Source organism: Martes martes (genome assembly GCF_963455335.1).
Source record: "Martes martes genome assembly, chromosome: 10".
Lineage (NCBI taxonomy): Eukaryota > Metazoa > Chordata > Mammalia > Carnivora > Mustelidae > Martes > Martes martes.
The window spans coordinates 47,609,815-47,632,871 of record NC_137898.1 but is presented as its reverse complement, the minus strand read 5'-3'; the positions used below and the strand labels follow the sequence as shown (position 1 = coordinate 47,632,871).

The 23,057-nt window shown below is 37.1% G+C and overlaps 2 protein-coding genes across 6 annotated transcripts in view; one reads left to right on the top strand and one right to left on the bottom strand.

The window, feature by feature from the left end:
* Window positions 1-3,838, top strand: part of BMAL1 (basic helix-loop-helix ARNT like 1) — a gene marked incomplete at its 5' end in the record, with an annotated part of 99,110 nt that extends 95,272 nt beyond the window's left edge. For all 3 annotated transcript variants that reach the window (XM_080817792.1, XM_080817791.1, XM_080817793.1), the window contains 2 exons: window positions 1,564-1,666; window positions 2,377-3,838. In XM_080817792.1, coding sequence (XP_080673918.1) covers window positions 1,564-1,666; window positions 2,377-2,537 — 264 coding nt within the window. In that variant the 3' untranslated portion in view covers window positions 2,538-3,838. The remainder of the gene's footprint in view (window positions 1-1,563; window positions 1,667-2,376) is intronic.
* Window positions 3,110-23,057, bottom strand: part of BTBD10 (BTB domain containing 10) — a 72,749-nt gene continuing 52,801 nt past the window's right edge. For 2 of the 3 annotated variants that reach the window (XM_080817796.1, XM_080817794.1), the window contains 6 exons: window positions 22,286-22,571; window positions 19,473-19,575; window positions 17,887-18,007; window positions 10,311-10,508; window positions 7,694-7,804; window positions 3,110-4,866 (listed from right to left, as the gene is read on the bottom strand). In XM_080817796.1, the coding sequence (XP_080673922.1) occupies window positions 4,556-4,866; window positions 7,694-7,804; window positions 10,311-10,508; window positions 17,887-18,007; window positions 19,473-19,575; window positions 22,286-22,571 (1,130 nt within the window). In that variant the 3' untranslated portion in view covers window positions 3,110-4,555. Of the gene's footprint in view, window positions 4,867-7,693; window positions 7,805-8,437; window positions 8,543-10,310; window positions 10,509-17,886; window positions 18,008-19,472; window positions 19,576-22,285; window positions 22,572-23,057 lie in introns of all 3 variants that reach the window. The other variant, XM_080817795.1, reaches the window with a different exon arrangement.

Sequence of the window (23,057 nt, the reverse complement as noted above, 5' to 3'; positions counted from 1 at the left end):
AATTTTTGGAAAACTTGTATCTGCTGCTTTGAACTCAGCAGCTTCCCAAAACGCACTATTACCTCATAATCAGGAAAACCTTTTAACAATGGAGATGTTTTGAGGTATAATGAAATGTGTCAACATTTAGTTTTGCCTAACTTAGCAAGTGTTTTCCAAATGACCAATACAAGAGACTTCAAAATCATGCAAAGGTATACCAATGGATTTTTATATAATAGAGTACAAGAATTTCATTGATATGGTTTCAGATTCCACATTGCACCTAATCTTTAAGAAACTTCCACTTGTTGACTTTTGATGTAATATCAAAGAATACCAAAGCTGTTTGAAAAGGCTATTAAAAAGGACCTCCCTTTCCCAGCTACATACCTGATTTCCTTCCTTCCTATACTTCAACAAACATCTAAACGGACTGAAAAAAATAAGAATTCTGTTAAATCCTACTAAGGCAGACATTTGATTTGTAAAAAAAAAAAAAAAAAAAAAAAAAAAAAAAAAAAAAAGTTTTTTTTTGCTGTTTTAGAGAAGTATTTTTCATTAAAATGCTATTCATGTTAACAAGGGTTTCTCTACCAAAAAGCTAGACTGAAAATAAATTTGTAATGCCACCTACTGGCAAGACCTGAAATCACGGCCTCTTCTGAACTCTAATCCGCTCATCAAGGTCGTCCTTGACCTTAATCATGTGAATAAGGTGATCAAGGTGATGGACTGCTCTAGGGATTTCATTCAGCCTTTTTTTTTTTTAAGATTTTATTTTTATTTTTTATTTTTTTAATTTTTTATTTTTTAAAGATTTATTTGACAGGCAGAGATCACAAGCAGGCAGAGAGGTGGGCAGAGAGAGAGAGAGAGGAAGGGAAGCAGGCTCCCTGCTGAGCAGAGAGCCGGATGCGGGGCTTGATCCCAGGACCCTGGGATCATGACCTGAGCGGAAGGCAGAGGCTTCAACCCACTGAGCCCCCCAGGTGCCCCTAAAGATTTTATTTTTAAAGATTTTTATTTGTTTGACAGAGACCACAAGTAGGCAGAGAGAGAGGAAGGGAAGCCGCCTCCCTGCAGAGCAGAGAGCCCAATGCGGGGCTCGATCCCAGGACCCCGGGACCATGACCCGAGCCGAAGGCAGAGGCCTTAACCCACTGAGCCACCCAGGCGCTCCTTCATTCAGCCTTTTAAAGTGCCTGTTTGTTGGGAGGCTCAGTTGGTTAAGCAACTGCGCAGGTCATGATTCTGGAGTCCAGGCATGGGGCTTCTCTGCTCAGTAGGGAGTCTGCTTCTCCCTCTGCCCTTCCCCCTCTCATGTTCTCTCTCTCATTCTCTTTCAAATAAAATCTCTAAAAAATATAAATTGCCTGTGTGGGCTGAATTATACAGAGAAAATACCTTGGAAAGAGATTTTTATTACTGTGACCATTCCAGTTTCTTGTTTGAAATCATCCAATAGGAAACTGAACACTTCCCCTGCCTTTCTCTTTTCAACATGCTTCATTTTCTTGATGATTTTGAGTACAGTACTGATTGAAACTGTTGCTGATATGAAAACTTCACTTTTGCTTGTAGATTTTAAATGGAGGGACTCCAGACATTCCTTCCAGTGGCCTACTACCAGGGCAGGCTCAGGAAAACCCGGGCTATCCATATTCTGATAGTTCCTCTATTCTTGGTAAGTAGCATTATTACTCCTTTCCAATACAATGAATTTTTACAACATCTGGCATAAAGTCAGTTTTAGAATAAACTAGTTCTAGATAAATTTGATAAAAACTAAGTTTAAAGGTTTAAAATTGGTTTAAATCTTTACTTCAAAGTTGAGTTTAATGGTTGAGTTCTGGGGGAGGGGAGGCTCCAGGCTTACCCCCGGAGCTCGAAAGGAGACTCCCGCAGCCTAGATCCATACAGCCTTTCCCCCATGTGGCCCATCAGCTCTTCACTGGGAGGCTGATGACGGTTCAGAAATAAAGCCTGGAAGGATGCTCAAGAAGTATTTCAGTGGGTGTTAAAAGTGGTAAAGAGTTTGCTTCTCTCCTCTCACCCATCTTTTTCTCTTTCTGGATTCCCCCCCCCCCCAAATCCCTACCTTCCTGTATCTCCCTCTTGTAACTGGTTATGTCAGAATATTAAAATGAGGTCAACTCAAATGCTTTTAATCTTTATTGCATTTTAAGCTCTTTGTAGAAAGTTGGTTCTTCTCTCTGAATCACACTGAAGTTAAGAAAATATATTATGGCAATGCAGCCTCAAAAGCAGTCTCTATCGCCATTCCCACCTTCCTATTAAGTACAATGTTCTCATTAAAAGTGTGCTTAGGAACTGCTTACTAAAGTTAAACATGCTTTGGTATTACGACTGACCGGTCTTTATCTCCTCCTCCAGGTGAGAACCCTCACATAGGCATAGACATGATAGAAAACGACCAAGGCTCAAGTAGTCCCAGTAATGATGAAGCAGCAATGGCTGTCATAATGAGTCTCTTGGAAGCAGATGCTGGGCTGGGTGGTCCTGTTGACTTTAGTGACTTGCCGTGGCCACTGTAAACACTACATGTTGCTTTGGCAACAGCTACAGTATCAAAGTGCATTACTGGTGGAGTTTTACAGTCTGTGAAGCTTACTGGATAAAAAGAGAACAGCTTTTATGTACTGTCCTCATAAAAGCCATCTCAGAGCCATTGATACAAGTCAATCTTACTAGTGTAACTTCAGACAAAGTGGAACTAAGCTTGCTCCAGTGTTTCCTCATCATTGATTATTGGGCTAGCTGTGGATAGCTTGCATTAATTGTATATTTTGGATTCTGTTTGTGTTGAATTTTTTAATCATCGTGCACAGAAGCATCATTGGTAGCTTTTATATGCAAATGGTCATTTCAGATGTATGGTGTTTTTACACTACAAAGAAGTCCCCCATGTGGATATTTCTTATACTAATTGTATCATAAAGCCGTTTATTCTTCCTTGTAAGAATCCTTTCCTATAAATATGGGTTAAAGTATAATGTATTAGACAGTTAAATATTTTTAATAAATGTTTCCCTTGTTCTATAAATACTGTTAAAATCCTATGTGCTGCAGGGCTGGATCCGTTTTCTGCCGTGGCTGTTTCAGGACAATCCATGACAATAACATTTACAGTGCCTTTCTGGGCTTCGATAACCGTTCCAGGACTTACATAATTTCCCTGTTAGTAGCTAGCTGCGCTGTTAAAATCGTTAATCTCCAAATTATTGCAACTTTACGTGAGCATAGTGATGTTACTGCTTAAACACAAATTTCAAATTCTATGAAATTCAAGATTAGGTGTAACAAATGGACTTCTTTCCTACAGCTCCTCTCCGCTCCCAGTAGTGTGGTTCACACATTAAGTGTGTGACCCAAAGCACCTAAGTACTACCACTTCCTTCTTGAGTTGGGCCACAGAGTATTCTTTTTAAAAAGCATTTGCACAAATAGTTTGCCAAGAAGAACAGTACAGTATAATGGACAAAACACTGAACCAGTGTCAGAAATTGGTTCTGAAACTTAAGGTTATCCTATAACCTAGTAAAGTTGTTTCACCCTTTCTTTTTTCAGTCAAACATTACTGTGGATTGGGGGGGGGGGAATCTAAGTGCTTCATCACACACAAACCAAAGTGGGAGTTCCAGGAGCTACTAGGTAGTTTCTAGTTATATGAATACCAAAAAGACAGGAAATCTGCTAATTATGAGACTAAGAATCTGGCCAAGGTGGGTATGAAGTTGATCAGAAACATTAAAACAATGGAATTTTATTTTGATGAAAAACTCGAGTTTACAATCATTTAGTAAATGAAGAGCAAACACTTCATTTTCCTATCCCATAACTCTTAAGAAAAAAAAATTAGTAAATAAATATCTGAACAGATTAAGGGTAAGGCAGACTGGATAATAAACCACCTCTGATGTTCACACTTCCTGCATGTGACTCACTCTAAAAGGGCAAAAACGGCACTGGCGAGAAATAAGATATGGGCATTGGATCTCCTCCAAATCATTCAGATAAGCCCAATGATAAATACTCCTTTTTTGCCCATCATGGGCAGCAACTCTACACATTTTACTGAAGGAATACTTTGATAGAAGCACTTATTTCAGTTATATTGTGCATCACAACTATAAAAATGGCTTGAACAGTTCCATTTAACCACCATTTATAAAGTGCAACTATAGAATATTCTACATTTTATCTGGGGTGTAATGAATATCAATCTAAACTGAAAATACCCCAGCTGCCAATTTTCACCACTTCTGAAAATATCTAGATGTGTGAAAAAGGACTGTCCCCCATACAAAGAACCAATTTCACAAACCTACTGGTAAACAAATACATTTATATAACTGGAACCTCAGGATGCTAGAGTTGTACTCATTTAAAAAACCATTCAGCTACCTTTGGTCTTTAAAAAAGCCTACACTGCAATATCCTAAACACCGTCATGTGCATCTCACGATGAAGAGAGCGGCCCTGCAGTGCAGAATGTGGAGAGTGCAGCGTCACCATGAAGAGTAGCATGCTATGGTTTCAAGGAACATCAGCCTCACAGCATTGGATTCTGCGCATCAGGATCGAGGTCATTGTTGCCAGAAGGGGGATGAATAGGGAGAATATCCAGCTCATCCACTTGCGGAGTCGGGTGCATGACTACCAGCTGGTCCTGCGGAATGTCTGCGGCAGCGGCTGCGAGATTGGTGATAGATTTACTCTTTACGCACTGAAAGTCTACGTGCCGACTCTTTCCTTCTTCCTTCTCCCAAGACATTCGAATAAAGGGTCTTTGGACATAGTTGTAAATCACTTCTGGGCGGCCCCCAGGCCTTTTCTTTACTTTTTCTTTGTAGGTAGGATAACCTGGAGGAGAGAAAAGTTTTAAAACCTGAGGATACATACATACACACACAAGCATGTACACACAGTCCCGCACACCTCTCACCCAAGTTAGCCCAAAGAGGGCTTTTTGGCTGTAGTTCCCGAACAAACAAATTAAAACAAAGAAAGGAAACCAATATTCCGTCTCCTCAGTCATCAGTTCAAGAACCAAACACAGAAATCCTACTGCTGCAATTCACATAAGCTTTCTTCATCCTCTCAGCCACTCAATACATCAACCACCAGAAAAATATTTTTGAAGTAAAAACATGGAGGGGATAGGTCCTGAAGACAATGGTATGTAGTCTGTGCATCTTGGGCTCTGTGTATCCTTAATATTACTGAACCCTTCCTTTCACAGGATTATCTGGCCTCAAGGCCTGCAATTTATTGCCACATTAGCCTTCTAATTTCCTTAAACCTAAATCTCATCTTTGTATTGCCATGGGTTTTTTTCTTTTTCGTTTTCTTTTTTTTTTTCCCCCCTTAAGAAGATAGCAAGCTATACAGTTCTCCAGCTACACTGGTTCTAGGTATACTTCTGCACCTAGGTCAACAAAGCCATTATTTTAACACTACTCCCCAAAACCAAGCAGTTCATCCAGCTTGGCATCCAGCTCATCCAAAGGTGCTTCCCCTGGTTAATTATACCTTCCTCCTCTTGGATAATTACTGAAAACTGACAATTACTGAAGACAATTCTAGTTTGGGAAAAGTTTCAGTCATTTACCAGTACAGCAATTTTTCCAAAAACACATACTCCTTAGAAAATATTGTTAAGTCCCTTTCCTCCCTCCTACTAGCAAGAATTGCTAATTTAGGCCAGGGATTGGCAAACATTTTCTGTAAAGGACCAGATAATAAATATTTCAGGGTCATTTTCAGCTTCTCTTGCAACTACTCCACTATGCCACTGTAAAGTGAAATCAGCCACAGAAATATGTAAATGAGTGAGCATGTCTATGTTCCAGTAAAAGTTTATTTACAAAAAAAACAGGCAATGGGCAGGGGAGGGAATCAGGCAATGGGCTAGATTTGGCTCATGGGCTACAGACTGCCTTAGAATCAGAAAAAACTAGAAAGACCTATATATATGTGGCTCAGGTAAGGGAGCTCAGGGGCAAGCAGGGCTAAAAACGTTTTAAAGACCCTCTGTAGAATGTCTTTGTTTCACAATTCCAGTCAATTACCATCTAAAGGACAGCACTGGAGTTCAGAAAGGTCTCGGGCTCTATTACCTTGTCCTTGATTCCTCTTAGACTATTAGTCTTTAAAATTCCCACCTCATCATAATCCAGTTTACCCTCCACCAGAATCACTACTCCCATACAAATGTAATCAATCGTATTACATCCTCCCTTAAAAACTACCAATGGTTTCCTCATCCTTTGAGGGCAAGTCCAAAGTCCATAGCATAATACCTAAGGCTTTTTTACAATCTGGTTCCAACCTACTTGTCATCAAGCTTCAGCTCAAGTATCTCAGCCTGAGAGACGCCTTTCTCATGCTCCTAATTTGATTAGGAGATTCCAGGCGCCTTCTCTCTAGCTCTGAAATCAAACAGCTAAATCCTCCTATTTACAAAACGACAGAAGACAACACACACTGGTGAAGCAATGTGTCAACAATGCCACTATGTTTTTAAGCCTAAAGTCTTCTCGCCTTCCTGCCAAGCTCCTATTTCTGGTCATTCTTTCTCCTGTGTCTCAGCAGCCCATTACTGAGATCTCCAGCAGCTCAGCTAGTTATTGATCAACCCCATTATCTTCAATATCAGCATCACAAACATATACTGTTTTAAGTGGGTTTTTTTTTTTTTTAAGACTTTATTGATTTATTTTACAGAGAGGGAGACAAGCAGGGGGAGTGGGAGAGGGAGAAGCAGGCTCCCGCTGAGCAGAGAGCCCAATGCAGGGCTCGATTCCAGGACCCCGGGATCATGACCTGAGCCAAAGGCAGAGGCTTAACCCACTGAGCCACCCAGGCGCCCCTATTTTAAGTGTTTTTCGTGTATTCAATCTGTCATCATCATAACCCTATAAAGTACTTATTAATGCTCCCATTTTAGATGAGGAAACAGAAGCACAGAGAAGTTATGTGCCATGGTGAAGTTCATAGTTATTCAGTCATAGGATGTGAATGCAGGTAATGTGGCTCCAGAACCTTTTGTCTTTACACTATGCCACATTATGCCAAGGGGGATACTTTGTTCTTAGTAAGGGCACTTTAAAATAAAAGAAGTATCTGACACAGCATCTGGAAAAATCATGTAAATCGCAAAGTAAAAGCAATCTAAAAATGAATGCATTTAACAAGACGAAATTACGTTTGAAATCTGTATTTAATTTGAAAGTAAGTTTCTTCTACCTTAAGAACCTGTAAACTACTAATATGCTTTTACATGCATTTTCAGAGAGTATTTAGTTCTGTTGGGCTTTGAGGAACACCAATGATCACTAATGGGCAAAGATCCCTGCCAGTCTTACGGGAATGTATACACATGTACCCAAACACACTATGTGGGTTTGGGCAGAAAAGGCATCAGGTGATGACCTATAGCAGAAAAGACAAACTCACTTCTCCCTATTGTTAGGGAATCTTATGGAATAAATAATAATTTCTAATGGCTTTCTATCTTTTCAGATAAAGAAAGTTAATTTTTGTTATGTATAGGTCTACTGTGTGAGTGAGCATTCATTCAGTCATCTGAGTTTTCACAAAGTATGTACTTCTCAAATTGTATTCTAAATGGGATTTGATTTTTAACCTTTTTAAAAAAAATAATAGAAAAATAATGGAAATGTCTTACCTTCTATTCCCAATCTAATCTTCTTAAGACCCCTCTCCTTCAAAACTGATTTGGCCACATCTCTGTTTTCAATGTACTTGAAAAATCTATATAATTTTGTGCTATAAATAACTGGAAACAAAAAGACAAAAATACTTTCTTATTAAAATCAAAGTACTTGGAGAAGAACTTAAAATCATCATGATCATCAAAGGGGCCTGACAACCCTAAAAGCCCAAATAATGGATGCAGTGATGCGAAAGGATGACTAGCCAACATGACAGGATAATTCAGTACAGTTAATGTATAAGCAAATGTCTACTTAAGTTGAAACGAAAAAAGCTTTAATAATCAGGTAACCCAATCCATAGGAAGAATCTCCTTCTGAAAGATATATCATATACAAACTTATTGCAATAGGCTCTGCCCCCCTTTCTTCAAATAAGAGAACCAAAAGAAGATGGCAATATCACATCATTATCAAGCAGGCAAAATAGAGGACTTTGCTATGATGCCTACAAGGCCTCATCTGGAAGGGAAAAAACTGCCTTGTCAGAGAGGATAAAATGGATACATCTTATATTTCATGGATTGAGCAACTATTAATAATTCCCCCAAAAGGCAAAGACCCTCCCCACAAACTGTTTTCAATTCAGGCGAACAGCCCCCATTTAATACTGATGTTAAAAATGGCAGATTCGAGCATGTTCTGCCTCGGTTAGTCTGTTTAGAGCAAACTGGCTTTGCAAAGGACATTCCACTGACAACATGTTGAGTCTTCCAAATGTGCTGGGAACTTCAGGGAGTTAGATTGATGGACCTTCCTCGCCTTCTCTCTTTCAGGTGGAGTTATCTCCCTTAAAAGGTGAACTGCAAAGGTTTTTTCAAAAAAAGAAAAACACACTCACAAACCAAACATGCTGGTTTAAGAGCCAATAAAAGGAAAATACGTATACAGATGCTACTCATGGGGTAAATTTGTGATTTACATCCTTAAGATTACTGATACTTTAAGATAAAGATTTGCTGACATCTCAGAATGGATGGTGTCAATGTCACAGGAAAATCAGGCTGAAGAGGCTGTGTCTCCTCAAATGAATCTTTAGTTTGAAACATCTTGGCATGAAATGAAATATATTTAGACAAATGAAGTAAAAATATTTTCAGTCCTTTTTAAGCTTCAAAGCTTAAGATGAAAAACAAGAAAATAAACCAAAGAACACAACAGGCATGGAAAGTACAACAATTGAAAAGGAAAAGCCAGGTCTACCATAATTCCTCTATCACTATAATGTTATTTCTGTGTTCCATAGCTGGCTCTACTCTCCTGGAGGCAAATTTTTTGAAAACTACAATTTATTTTTGTTTGTTCATTCCTCTTTCTTAGTGGAAAATAATTTAGTATATTTCTTTTACTTTTTGTTAGCCTTCCATTTTTCCTGTGTTTTGTTCAACTTTTTATTCCACATATTATTACAGAAAACTACTGTCAGCAAAGAAGCTAGGAATGAAGAAATACAACAAAAATGTTTGTTACAACTGTCCAGAGAAGAATCACAACACTCATTAAGTATATTGTGCAAAGTAAACATCTTGATGTAAATTCTGAAAAGTGCTACTGTAACTTATGTTAAAATAATCTTTTGAAATCTTTAGAAGTCAAAAAGAAACCCCCTCAGCGTCTGCTTTGTTTTGATTTTAGACAAGGATAAGTAAAACGAAAAAGTGAGAAATTAAAGCATTCTGGTAACTTGCTGTATTTCTGTATTTTTTACTGAAACCCTGATCTTTACCAAGTCAACACAGACTGGAGTACAGAACAAGGTGCTGGGCTATTTTACCTAGTTCCTCAAATCGTTCTTTTAACTATGTCTTCTCAAATCTATAAAACCACTCAAAAATACTACACTGGGTTCATCAAGAAAAATAATATAAATTTTCTGACAACCAAAAAATCAAAAGGCTCTGATCAGGAAAGGTGTGAAAGTGTAGTAAGGAAAAAGTCACTGTTGCTCAACAGAAGGTATTTTGGTCAGAAATACCTAACTATAGTTCCACAAAGCTTTCTGAAGGGTCACTATATCCTGCAGGAACAGATATGATACAAAAAGGGATCATCTTAGAACTAAAGTCACCCTAGAAATTAATGCACTGAAGCTTCTCATTGTATATACAAATAACAATTCATCTAAAAACCCAGCTGATCTTTTATAATCTATTTACTGCAGGATCTACTTCCCTAAAAGGCTTCTTTTCAAATGCAAAGAAAAAAAAAAATCCATCAAGATCCAGATACTCAACAAAGAGCAAACCATTTCTGTGCATGACAGGGGTGGGGATACTTTTTCTGTAAGGGGCCAGAGAGTAAATACTTCGGACTTTGCGAGCCATGCGGTCTCTTGCAACTACTCAACTCTGCCATTGTAGCGCAAAAGCAGCCATAGACAATACATAAAAGTTTATTTCTAAAAACAGGCAATAGGCTGGATTTTGACCCACAGACCATAGTTTGCTGACTCCTGGTGTAGGTAAGAGTTCAACGTACTTTCTTTACAAAAACTGTCCTTTGATCAGTATTCTAAAAGATAAAGACAGAATCTGTGATGATTCAAGAGAGAAAACATGCCACAGTACTTACTTTGTGAATACTCTTCTCCCATCTGTGGTGGATACTCTTCATCCCAATCAACCACATCATCGTCTGTAAGGACTACTATGTGGCATTCTCTTTCCCCACTCTGGGCACTAGCTACCATGAGAGGCAGGATCATTTCTTCCAGATAAAATTCAAACTGTCTACGAGCACCATCATTCGATAACTCATGCATTAGGGCACCTGAAATGAAACCCACAAAAATATCCTGGTTTTTTTTTTTTTTTTGATGACTGATGAGTAAAAGAGCAGAAGCAAAAAAACACACGCACAAAACATCAGATTTTTTCAGAATCTACTGTGCAAACCTAGAGACAAAATACAGTGCTTACTCTTTAGTCAACAAAACTTTTCCTAGGAAGAGATTTTACAAACTGAAGAATCTTACAGCAAGAAGGGCCAATTAAAAGCATCTCACACACACTCCTTCATTTTATACTTCAGGAAGTGATCTACCTAAGGTTATAAAACTAATTTGCAAAATCAGAATTAAATCCCCCACCCTCACCCCAGCCCAGGGTAGTTTACTATATCATGCTGTCTTCCATCAATATATGCAACTATATCTTAAAGTGTATCTTGAGAATGTTTTTAGATTGTCTTATGAACTAAAATAGCTCCCATAATTCCCTCTCCCATGTTTTCTTTCTCAGAAAATTATTCACAAACAACATTAGTATTTCAGCACAGGAAAAGAAGTGAACTGGCTTTGGGATAAGGAAGGCAAAAGGCCAAGGAAAATACAGCATAGTACAAAACTTACGTAGCAAACCTGACCCTAGATGTCAGAGGGGTAAAAAATAATTTCACTTCACCTTCCTTAAGTATAGGTATAATGAATAACTTCAATTTCCCAAGTACACAGCCACAAAAATCACCTGCATTCACCTAATTTTTTTTTCCTGTGACAATGGCAGTGTCCTCTTATTTAAGACACTACTAGTTCAACGAACTACTGGGAGGGTTAGAACAGGAACTAGAATTCAATCTAATCTACATTTTCCCAAGGGAGAGCTTTTTCCCCCTAAAACAGGTTGCTAATTACATAATAATTATTAATAATATGTAGTGATATAATAAATGATTAAATAATATGTTATTATTTAGCCATGCCTCTCTCTAGGCTGGCTACTTTCCATTATGACTTCTTTTTAATCTCCTTGATTGCCAAACTCCTAGATTTTTCAACACATTCTTTTTCCTTTAATTTTTGAACCAGTTCCAATCTGGCTTCCAGTCTGAACCAATACCAATCAGTACTCCTCAAAACTGCTCTCAATATAATCTCCAAATGACCTTTAGATTGTTAAAAATAATGAATACCTTTTGATCCTGTTCTTAACTGGCTTCATGGTTGAACCCTCTTCTTAAAACACTCTTTCTTCCTTAAGAATCTTTGATGCCATTATCCCTGGTTTTCTTTCTCATCTGGAGTTCTTGATCATCTTTGCCAACCCTTTCTCCTCTAGCTGTTCATTAAAAAATGATGTTTCTCAAAACAATTTTCTTTTCCTCTCTTTTACCTTACCTGGTAATTCCTAAATTCATTCCACTAATTCTTGTCTTCTATATTCTAGATGTATCATATTCCACTACCTTCTGGAAATCTCCATTGGGATGCTACTTCACAGGCACCTCAACCTCAATATATTCAAAAGTGAATTTAATCCTATCTGCTTCTCCCTGCAGTGTTTTCCAAATCTGTAAATGCCACTGCCATCCATTCATTTCTCAGAATGATCTCAGAAGAGTGCCAGGCATATAGCAGGAACTTAAATACTTGTAGAATAAATAAATGAATCCTTGATTCCACTTGCATCTCTTAATTCAACCATTCCTCAAGTCCTATCAAGTCCACTTCTTAAATGCACCTTGAATTGTGTCATTTCCTTTTCTGGAAGATGCTAAACAAAGATAACTACAGAATCTCTTATTCCACATACTTTTCTGCAATGGAACCTTGACATCTCCCTGGAGGGGGAATCTAATTCTCCTCCCTTTTAGCCTAGGCTGGTCATACTGACTTGCCTGTAACCAAAGGAGCATGGCAGAGGTGACAGTGCATGATCTGCAGTTTTGTTTTGGTCCTCGTAATGCTCACTCTCCAAGTACTTCCCTGCTGAACCCAGTCTCCAGACTTAGAGAAGCCCAAGATGCATGAAGAGATCACATGTAGGTTCTCTGACAGTCCTAGCTGAACGCAGCATTTGAGTCATTCCACTGCAAGCAGCAGACTTGTGAGTGAAGAGGCCTGTAGCCTTCTGCATCACCTCAGCCCTTCAATTATTCATGAGATGAGACCTCACATATTGTGAAGCAGACACAAACCACCTCTGCTGTACCTTGTCTGAGTTCTTGACCCACAGAATAAAAATTATACTTTATGCTAAGTTTGGAATGGTTATATAGCAATACTTCACCAGAATACACTCTATCCCCAATGCCCCCACTAAGTCCAAGTCATCCTTAACTCTTACCCCAACTAGTATAAAACCTAATTATATTCCCCCAACATTTACTTTTGCCCCTGTGTAATTCATCCTCCCCCCAGCAGCCAAATTATGCATCTCCTCTAGTTTAAGTCTTTCATGGCCAATACTACCTAAAAACAGAAGTCCTAAATCCTTAACTTGGTCCATAAAGACCTGTCACATGAAAAAGGAGATTATAGACCAGTGTGTAGAGTCCTTTAAAAAATATTTTCTTTAAACACTACATATAAATATATATTATACATAAATCTTGTGTGTGGGGGGGTGTGTGAGTATATCCTGCACATAAATTTAGTCTGGCCCATATTTCTCTCCTGAACTTTAAACATATATACCCGATGTCCCCCTAACCATTTCCACTTGGACATCTAGTGAGTATTTCAAATTTAACATGTCTCAAATCAAGCTTCTAAATTTTCACTCCCCATGAAGTTTCCAACATCTCACTTCATGGCAACTCCACATTTCCAGTAAATTAAAGTCCTCTTCTCTCTTCCCCATCTCATAACTCAATCAACAAGGAAATCCTAACAACTCTGCCATCCAATATGTCCAGAATTTAACACCTCCTACTGCTCCCACCCTGATTTAACCCATCACTATCTCCTACTTGAATTATGGCAACAGCTTCCTAAATATCCATTTACTTTTACCTTAATTCCCCCTTGCAATCCATTTCCAACACAACAGCCAAGAGTAATTCTTTTAAACCACAGTCATATCAGGACCATAGCACTGTACAAATCTATACTGAATTCTGCTCCCATGAAATGGTACAACCTCGAAGATCATATTACTACTCTGTTCAAAACAGTGCAATGGCTTCCCACATCACTCAGAGTAAAAGCCAAAAGGTAAAGGTCCTCCATGACCTAGGTCCCCTCCTAACCTTATCTCCTACTGTGAACACTCTAACTTACCTCACTCTCTGCTGCTCTCAAACATGCCAGGCAAGCTGCCTCAACCCTTGCACTCATTGTTACTTTATGCTTGAAATTAAGCTTTCCTCTCCACTTAAGGCTTCTCTGGCTGCTCTATGTCCTTTCCTTACTTTCCCCCCCCGCTCCTCAGCAGTGATCACTAACATACCATATGTTACTTGTTCACCTGGTTTGTCTGTCTTCCCCCAAAGAGTGTAAGTTCCATTAGACAGGAAGTTTTGCCTGGTTTGTTCATGCTGCATCCCCAAAACTTAGAACAGACTGGTAGAGAATTAACAGTCATCAGATACTTATTCAGTTAATATATTTTGTTTTCTCCCTACTTCTCTGGACTTACTTCTTACCACTCACACTCCATCCCTCCACTCTAGCCATACTTCCCTCTTCTTACAGTTCCTTAAGCATGTCATATTCCTTCCAACCTGACAACCTCTGCAAATACCTTTTCTGCTGCCTGGTACAGTCAGCATCTTATCCACTTGCCATTCCTTTAGGTCTCAGTTTTAATGTCACTTAGATAATGATTTCCATAGCCCCTTTACCATACACTTCTCATAGCATCTCATTTCTTCACATTTTTCACAGCTTTTCATTACCTGTCAAGTTGTTGTTCACAGCTTGTCATTACTTTTCATTACTGTTCATTACTTCCCCGCTAGACTGTAAACTCCATAAAGGCAGGGACAAGGTCTGTCTCGTTCATCATTATATTTACTATATTCATGGAACTCACAAAAAGCCTGAGTAAGAGGCGGGAGGATTATAAATTAAATGGTAAACTAGAAACACATAGCAGATACTTAAGAATTAGAGATAAAGTGGGGCACCTGAGTGGTTCAGCCGTTAAGCGGCTGCCTTCGGCTCGGGTCATGATCCCAAGGTCCTGGGATCGAGCCCCACATCGGCCTCCCTGCTCAGCAGAAGCCTGCTTCTCCCTGTCCCACTTCCCCTGCTTGTGTTCCCTCTCTCACTGTGTCTCTGTCAAATAAATTAAAAAATCTTTAAAAAAAAAAAGTATTAGAGATAAAGTACTGGAAATCCTCAGTGTATAGGGAATGTTTGAAGCCATAATGATGAATGGCATCACTTAGAATAAATGTATAGGTTCTGTGAGAGAGAAGGGAGCTTAACAAAGAACACTCAGGAATGAGCCCATTCAAGAGATCAAGGATCAGGGAGCAAGTGAGAGAAAGATAAACAGAAGGCCTAAAAGAAGGATGTCAAGGAGCTAAAGTAAGAAAGAGTCAAAAAGAAAGGAGTGACTTAACAGTGACATCTAAAGAAAATGCCTTCAAAGACAAGGATGACAGCATTACCACTAAATGTTTAAACACTGTTCAAAATATTCTAGCCAATGCTCTAAGACACAAAAAAATATATAAAGTGTTATTTACAACAGAGCAAATTATCCACCAAGAATATGTGAGAACCAACTGAAAAACTATTAGAAATAGAGTTCTGTTAGGTAGCTCATACAAATATATAAAATTCAATAATTTTCTTATGTTAGAAGTTAGAAAATTTAAATATACATACTATAAAAAAATACATCAAAAAATAAACAAGATCAGAAGAAATTAAAGACATAAAAGAAAACTTAGTAAATGGAAAGTCAACAGTTGGAGGAGACAGTAAATATGTTAATTTTTCTAAAACATTAACTTCAAAGAATTCCAATGAAAACCTTAAAATATTTTAAAGAGTTTTCTTTAATATCTACAACAGACATAGGTTATATTTGAGTCTGAGGCTAAGGATTACTCTATATAGAGGAAAAGACTAATGATACAGAGAAGATGACAACAATTAGAATGGGGTCCTAAAAAAATGCGTGGGGGATAAAATAATTTATTCATTCAGCAAATGTTTATTGAGTCCTTACCATGTGGCAAGCAGGCACTATGGACACAAAGTTGAAAAGATATAGATAATTGTATTATCTATATTGTATAATTTTAAGACACAACCACACATCTTAGTGTAATGTGCCATTCTAGTATTCAGTAGAGGCACACATGAACAGGAAACAATTCAGTTTTGGACTCAAGTCTACACCTATAGTATCCTATTATGTATTTACAAGGACATTTTCGTCTCTTCAAATTCTACATAGTTTTATTTTAATAATGTCCATGAGAATTCTGTTTTTAAAATATGTATTACAAGTATTCTGGAAATAGTTATAATTATTTAAAAGCCAAAATCTAGAAAAAACATTATTATACATATTTTAAATAAAGACTCTTACCTTTAATTCCATAACAAATAAATGAGACTTAACAGTGATGACAGAGTCTATGTCCAAAGGATTATAAAACCAAATCCACATCATATTTTTTATCTGATAGTCCCCAAAACTTAATATCTAATTATATGAAATGAAATGAAAATGGTTCTATGAATTAAAAAAAAAACACACAAAACTTGATCTCGAGGATCTAAATTAGAATAATTAATGCTCATGGTTTAGTAAAAACATTTTTTAAGATGTGAAAAAACAAACTTTGTTCGAATTTACATATGTATGCTCTACCTATTTGACTTTAAACTTTTAAATATCATTTATAGAGAAATGGACTCAGAGGTGGACCAGCCACTTTATCCTACCTACTGATATTTTTATGAAGATTTTAAAGAATGTTTGGCAATAATAAAGTGGTACTTAGGGGAAGACTTAGTAAGACCACACATTTTTAATGAGTTAGCTCTTAAATAAGCATGAAGAGAACACCTATCTTTATACACTAGGTGCCTTAAAATATGAAATGAAATTTCCCATTCACAGTGCACCTGGGTGGCTCAGTGGTTAAGTGTCTGCCTTCAACTCAGGTCATGATCCCAGAGTCCTGGGATAGAGCCCCACATCAGGCTCCCTGCTCAGCAAGAAGCCTGCTTATCCCTCTCCCTTTGCAGCTCCTCCTGCTTGTGCTCTCTCTCTCAAATAAATAAAATCTTCTAAAAAATTATTTAACATCTCACATTCACAGTTTCTAACACACCAATCTTTGAGAAGGTATGGCAAGTTACCGGTGAGTTTAGGTTAATGAAGTAAAGATAACCATAAGCCTATAGCCTTATTAACATAAGGCTATAACCACATATAGGAAGCTTTTGAAATGACTTCTCACCATATATAGGATAAAATGTAAGAACATGAGTTTGGATCAAAGACCTTCTACAATGTGGCCCATCTACTTATTCTCATCTCCTGCTGGTCCTGATATAAAGTCTCTGTCCCAACTAGGTTCTTTCCAAAGTATGTTTTTTGCATCTTTAGTCCAAAAATCTCAGCTATTAGAACTACCTCCTCACTCTATTCTTCCTAATCATTCCAATTTATTCTTTACTACCTGCCTCCTCTGAACTCTTTCCCAATCCCTCTAGCACACAATGACCTCTCCTTCTGAACTTCTCCAACCACTCAGCATCTAAGTCAACATCTGAAAATTCTCTTATTCTGACTTTTCTGTGTATAATCACCTTTTTTCTTCCTCTCAGGTATGGCAAATGGTGAGAGGGAGGAGTGCTGGGGTAGTGGTAAGGGGAAAATACTGATCAAAAACTTGGGATTTCCAAAGTTCTAGACTCTGCTCTGAGGCTGTTTGATGTTCTTAAGACGAAGTCACTTAACCCTTTGGATAAATGAGAGTTAGGTATTTAATCTAAGATCTTTAATGACAAATATTCTCTTGGAGAGTTATCTTCCACAATGGCTTAGGATATTATCTTACATGGAAAGTACAAAAAATTGTAAATTTTTGGTTGATGTGATCTCAGGAGTGAAGCCAAATACCATACTTGACCAAAGCCAGGGCTCCCAAGCTGGGAGATAAAGACTGGCAACAAATGACAGAGATGGGGTCAAGGAGGAAATCTAGGAGAGTCTATCAAAAGTAAATATACATATATACATACAAACATATAAAAATTTTTTTGACGTTTTGGAAAATTGCACAATTGGTTATAAAAATCTCTGTAGACTTCCATAAAGTATCCTTATAGTATCATAGTGCTTTATAATCCAATTAAACAAATATTTGATGTCCACATAAACAGCACTCTTTCAGGCTTTTCATTCCAATATACTGTAACTCTACAAACCGCTCACACACAAAACATCATACTTACTGAGATCTCTACATTTAATAGTACTATATTCAAAAGAAATACAAAGGTAGTCACATGCTTCTCTCAGTTCAGGAATAGATATGCCATCGGGACAACGAATTATTCCTGTTTTGTAGTAATCCTAAAAAAAAAAAAAAAAGAAAAAGAAAAGAAAAAAATGTAAAGAATGCATAAAACATGTACAGCACAAGGTGGCCAAAACCTTACTATTAAGGTGAAGCTGCTAGCATTTTCAAAAACAGTGGAGCTCTGAGATTTCTGAACTGTGGAATATAAAGTTAGATGGGACCTCTGTTCACCTAACCACTTTTTCATCTTACCAATAAGAAACTGTTGGCCCAAATGGGTTCACTGACTCACCTAGTCAAACAAGTATTTATTAGCAGAGGAAAGCCAGGTCTCCTGATACTGGTATGTTTCTTCTCTCTATTGTAGCATGCCAATTCATACATATTTTCCACTCTATAAGTTATTTTTCTATATAACTACCATCAAATTTTAAAACTTTTTTTTTAAAAAATAAAGTTAAGTGATATATTTTAAAGGTACTTTAAATATTACTTACAGAATTGACCAAAATATATGGTTCTTAGTAAAGAACTTCAAAGTCATATTCCAGGTATTAATATATGTAAACAGAATGCACAATTAGATATTCTTCTTCCAAATACTATTTTTTGTGTGTCCCAAATTATGAACAATAAATAGTACTTATTTCCAAGATCTACTTTAAAAATTGTTAAGGGCTAGTCCCCAAATTACAGCTGAGTCATAAGGTTTTTTTTTTTACTAGGCAACTCCATCGGGGGTTTAATGAAGTAGGGCCAGCTAAAGCACTCCCCTCTCCCCCTCAAATTAAGATCCGCCTTAAGCTTCTTGAGGTTCAGAGACACAATAACAATAAAGTTGCTATACTAGTGCAAGCAAGATGTCTTTTGGTACTTGCCCAAGTACTAACAACCTAATCAAGATCAACTTCCATTCCTGTCTTTTACCCCATGATCCTCCCTGCCCATTTTCCCCAAAATTATTTGAGGAAACCATATTTTCAGACTGTGGCATAGTCACAGACTATAAATCAAAGCTTTATCACTGATTTGAAATTACAAGTAGGAATTCTGTAATACTAATTCAAATATTCCTCAAAATAAAAGGTTAAAACCTGAAAAAAAAAGTTTTAAAACAAAAATGCTAATACATTTTAGACAACTTTTATATGTTAACTGTCCACATTGCCAGTTATAGGCAATAAAATATTAGAATTCAAGTAATCACATTTATCTCAGATAGCAAAAATGATCAACTTATTGTATTTAAGAGAATTAGGGAGGGAGGAATAACATGACTCCAGATGGATTACCACTAAACCCTTTGAAAGAACCACCTGTTTATATTTAAGAGATGTCACATCCCCCGACCTGTATTTGTATATTATCTTTATGTACTAAAATAAAAATGAATAAAATGGTATTTTTTAAAAACAATATTCTGCATAGAGATATCCAAATAGAACTCTGCTTCTAATACAAATACCTACCAAAAAGGAGTTCTATGATTAAGTCAAGACGTAAGAAATAAGCACTCACCAGAATAGCTCGAAACACTGTGGAGCCAATTCCCTCTGCCACTTCATACTCTCCCTTCTCATTGGGACGTGTAAAGTTATGTTCTCTGCCAGATCCAAACATCCTATGATATTAGTAAATAATGAGAAATGTAACAATAGGATACTGCCTTCAAAGGGAAAATTTATTTCACGTACAAAAGTAAAAAGGAATTACAATTTATTCGTAAATTAGTTTAAAAATTCTTAGCAATTTATTCTGACAAAAGTAATAAATGAAGGATTATTAAAAATACTACCTTTCTGATGGGAGGGAATAGTAGTATAGATTCCCTATAAGCAAACAAAATTAGCTGATAAGACTCAGAAGCTAAAGAACTTTTCAGCCCCTTCTTCTCAGGGAGGGGGGAAAAAAATCAATCAATCTAGGGGAAAAGGTGATTTTTATACTAATCTTACCAGAAAGGGACAAAAAAAACAGAAAAGGGAAACCATGTTATCTGTACCTCTTCCTTAAAACTGCTGCCCTCACTGTCAAGTTAATGCTATAATGCAGCACATACAGTAAAGTAGAAACAGGCAGGTTAGGTTGTTTCACTTTTCACAACTCTAACATAAATATAAGAAATATCACTCGAAATTCTTACACTTGCATCCCAGAACTGAAAAATTAGCAATCAAATGCTTGTGTAAAGAGGAATGAGGAAGCTAAGCAATGAATCAAACGTTTAAACAAACGAGTAAAAAGCTCTTAATACTAATTTTTACATAAGAAAATACAGATTTCTGGGATGCCTGGGTGGCTCAGTGGGTTAAGCCTCTGCTTTCGGCTCAGGTCATGATCTCAGGGTCCTGGGATGGAGCCCCACAACTGGCTCTCTGCTCAGCAGGGAGCATGCTTCCCCTTCTCTCTCTCTCTGCCTACCTCTCTGCCTACTTGTGATCTCTGTCAAATAAATAAATAAAATCTTAAAAAAAAATACAGATTTCTATTTTTTCAAGTAATGTTCTTGGCCCTTTCATAGTAACTATGAAATGTTTTTTGAAAACAGGAAATGTGCAGAGTATGTTCTTCAAAATCAAAAGTTTAATGCATTACTCCCAAGAAAATTTAAAAACTGTGGTTAAAGGAAGTTGGACCTCCAAATTAAATGATACCATCATTCTTAAGTATTGTACTCAACAATTTCCCAATTTAAATGGTTTCTTCTTTTGTTATAATACAGAAATCTACAAAGAACAAAGCTTTTTTATTTCGAAGTTTCCAAAAGAATGCCAACTGCTTTTTACAGTGCCCATGAATATTAATTTTCATCCCCAAAGATATGCTTTACTCAACTGGCATGAAAAAGATGACTTCACTGTTTTAAAAAAAAAAAAAAAAAAAAAGGGTAAGGACAGTCTTTCAGGAATCAAATGTCATGCAATTTTCTCAAATACTTGAAAAAAAATTTTTTTTAACAAAAGGAGAATGTTATGCTTCTCAGTTCAATATGGATACACACACAGAAATACTTTGGACTTTGTTTTGTTTTGCTTTTAAAGAAAATGTAGCCTAACAAAGGAAGCAAAATTTCAAATATCTACTTTTTAAGAGTGTTTCTTTAAAATTTGGGTAAAAATTAAAAGTATTAATAGTGTCAGGTGCCTGGGTGGCTCAGTTGGTTAAGCAACTGCCTTCAGCTCAGGTCATGATCCTGGAGTCCCAGGATCGAGTCCTGCATCGGGCTCCCAGCTCAGTGGGCGGTCTGCTTCTCCCTCTGACTCTCTCCCCTCTCATACTCTCTCTCTCATTCTTTCTCTCAAATAAATAAATAAAATCTTCAAAAAAAAAGTATTAATAGTGTCAAGTCATCCTCCTGACACCTTCCCTCAATAATCTTCCTCTCTGCTACTAAAAATACATAAAAGCCGTACTTGTTTTCTTTGCCTCAGATATGTAAAGTTAAAAAGAATATTCAACTATTCAAAATGTGCAATGTCATGTTAGCTTTTACTCTGTATGAGAGGAGAAATCTCATGTACACACACAAAGGCATCCTAGTTACTCATACACAACCTAGGAAAAAAACACAAGTTTTTTACACCATATAAATTTCTATTTCATTTCTATGCTCTTCCACTTTATATTAGAACAGGAAAAGATACTAATTTTACAATGAAAAGGTATTCAAAAAAAATGAAAAAAAAAATAAAGGTATTTGCTCCTCATTTTGGACACAATGAAAAATCAAGTCTATATTGTCTATATCATTCTTAAGACCACAGTTCCCACAACTACAAACTTCACATTGACCTTTACTCTAGACCAGCACAGATTAGAATACGACTACAAGTATCTTTCCTTCATTCTAATTACTTGTTAACACCTTCCTTTTTTTTTTTAAGTATCTATATCAAACTGGCAATTCATGCTGACTTTTCAGCTAACCAAACTGTTTTTTTTTTCTCTTTAAACAAAATGCTGATACCTGCTATATTTGGTGGTTGAAACTGGGATTCCGCCAAGTGAAAAAAGCATATATTACTATTATACTCACCTTGTTAGATACAATTTAAGGTTTTAACCTGTGGAGATTGTTTAGGAGCCTATCTTCATTAACTATTTTTTTTTTCTTGCTGATATAACAAAAATTGTTAGAAATAAAACCAAGTTCAAGATCTGGCTCTACCAGTTTCTGGCTATACTAACTTGAGCAAGTTATATTTAACTTCCAAAGCTCAGTTCATCTATAGAACAGGAATACTACATTCCAACAGGGAATTACTGTAAAACTTAAGTAAAATAATGTGAAAGTGCTTTATAATAATAGAAAGAACTGCAATAATACAAACCTGCCCAACATTGTATTTGGCTGTGCAGTAAAAATGGATGGGTCTACAACAAATCTAGTGTTATCCACTATTAGCGTTACTCGTTCTGATGTTCTCACATTCCGAGCTCCTTCTTTTGCATTTTCATATACAAACACCATCTCCCCAGATGTCTTACAGCTACCATCCGAACTTGACTGACTACTGTTTCTGCTGCTGTTCCCAGCACTGCTACTGGAACCATTTGGAGATGTCTTTTGAGGACGAGGACTACTTGGACGAGAGGAACTATGATCTTTTTCTCGTTCTGAAATAAAGATGTTAAAGTTATGCAAATTTTCCTTTAAAAAAATTCAAGATCCACATTTATCTTTTAAAAATTCTTCGATGTAGAGGGACGCCTGGGTGGCTTAGTTGGTTAAGCAGGGGCCTTCAGCTCAGGTCATGATCCCAACGTACTGGGATCGAGTCCCACATCGGGCTCCTTGCTCAGCAGGGAGCCTGCTTCTCCCTCTGCCTCTGCCTGCTACTCTGTCTGCCTGTGCTCATTCTCTCTGACAAATAAATAAATAAAATCTTTAAAAAAAAATAAAAAATCCTGATATAGAAAAGTTGTTTTAAATCACATTTCTGGGGGCCTGGGCAGCTCAGTTGGTTAAGTGTCTACCTTTGGCTCAGGTCATGATCTCAGGGTCCTGCCACATTGGACACTCCGCTCAGCAGAGAGTCTGCTTCTCCCTCTCCCTCTGTCTTCCACCCCTCACCGCCACTTGTGCATGCATGCACTCTCTCT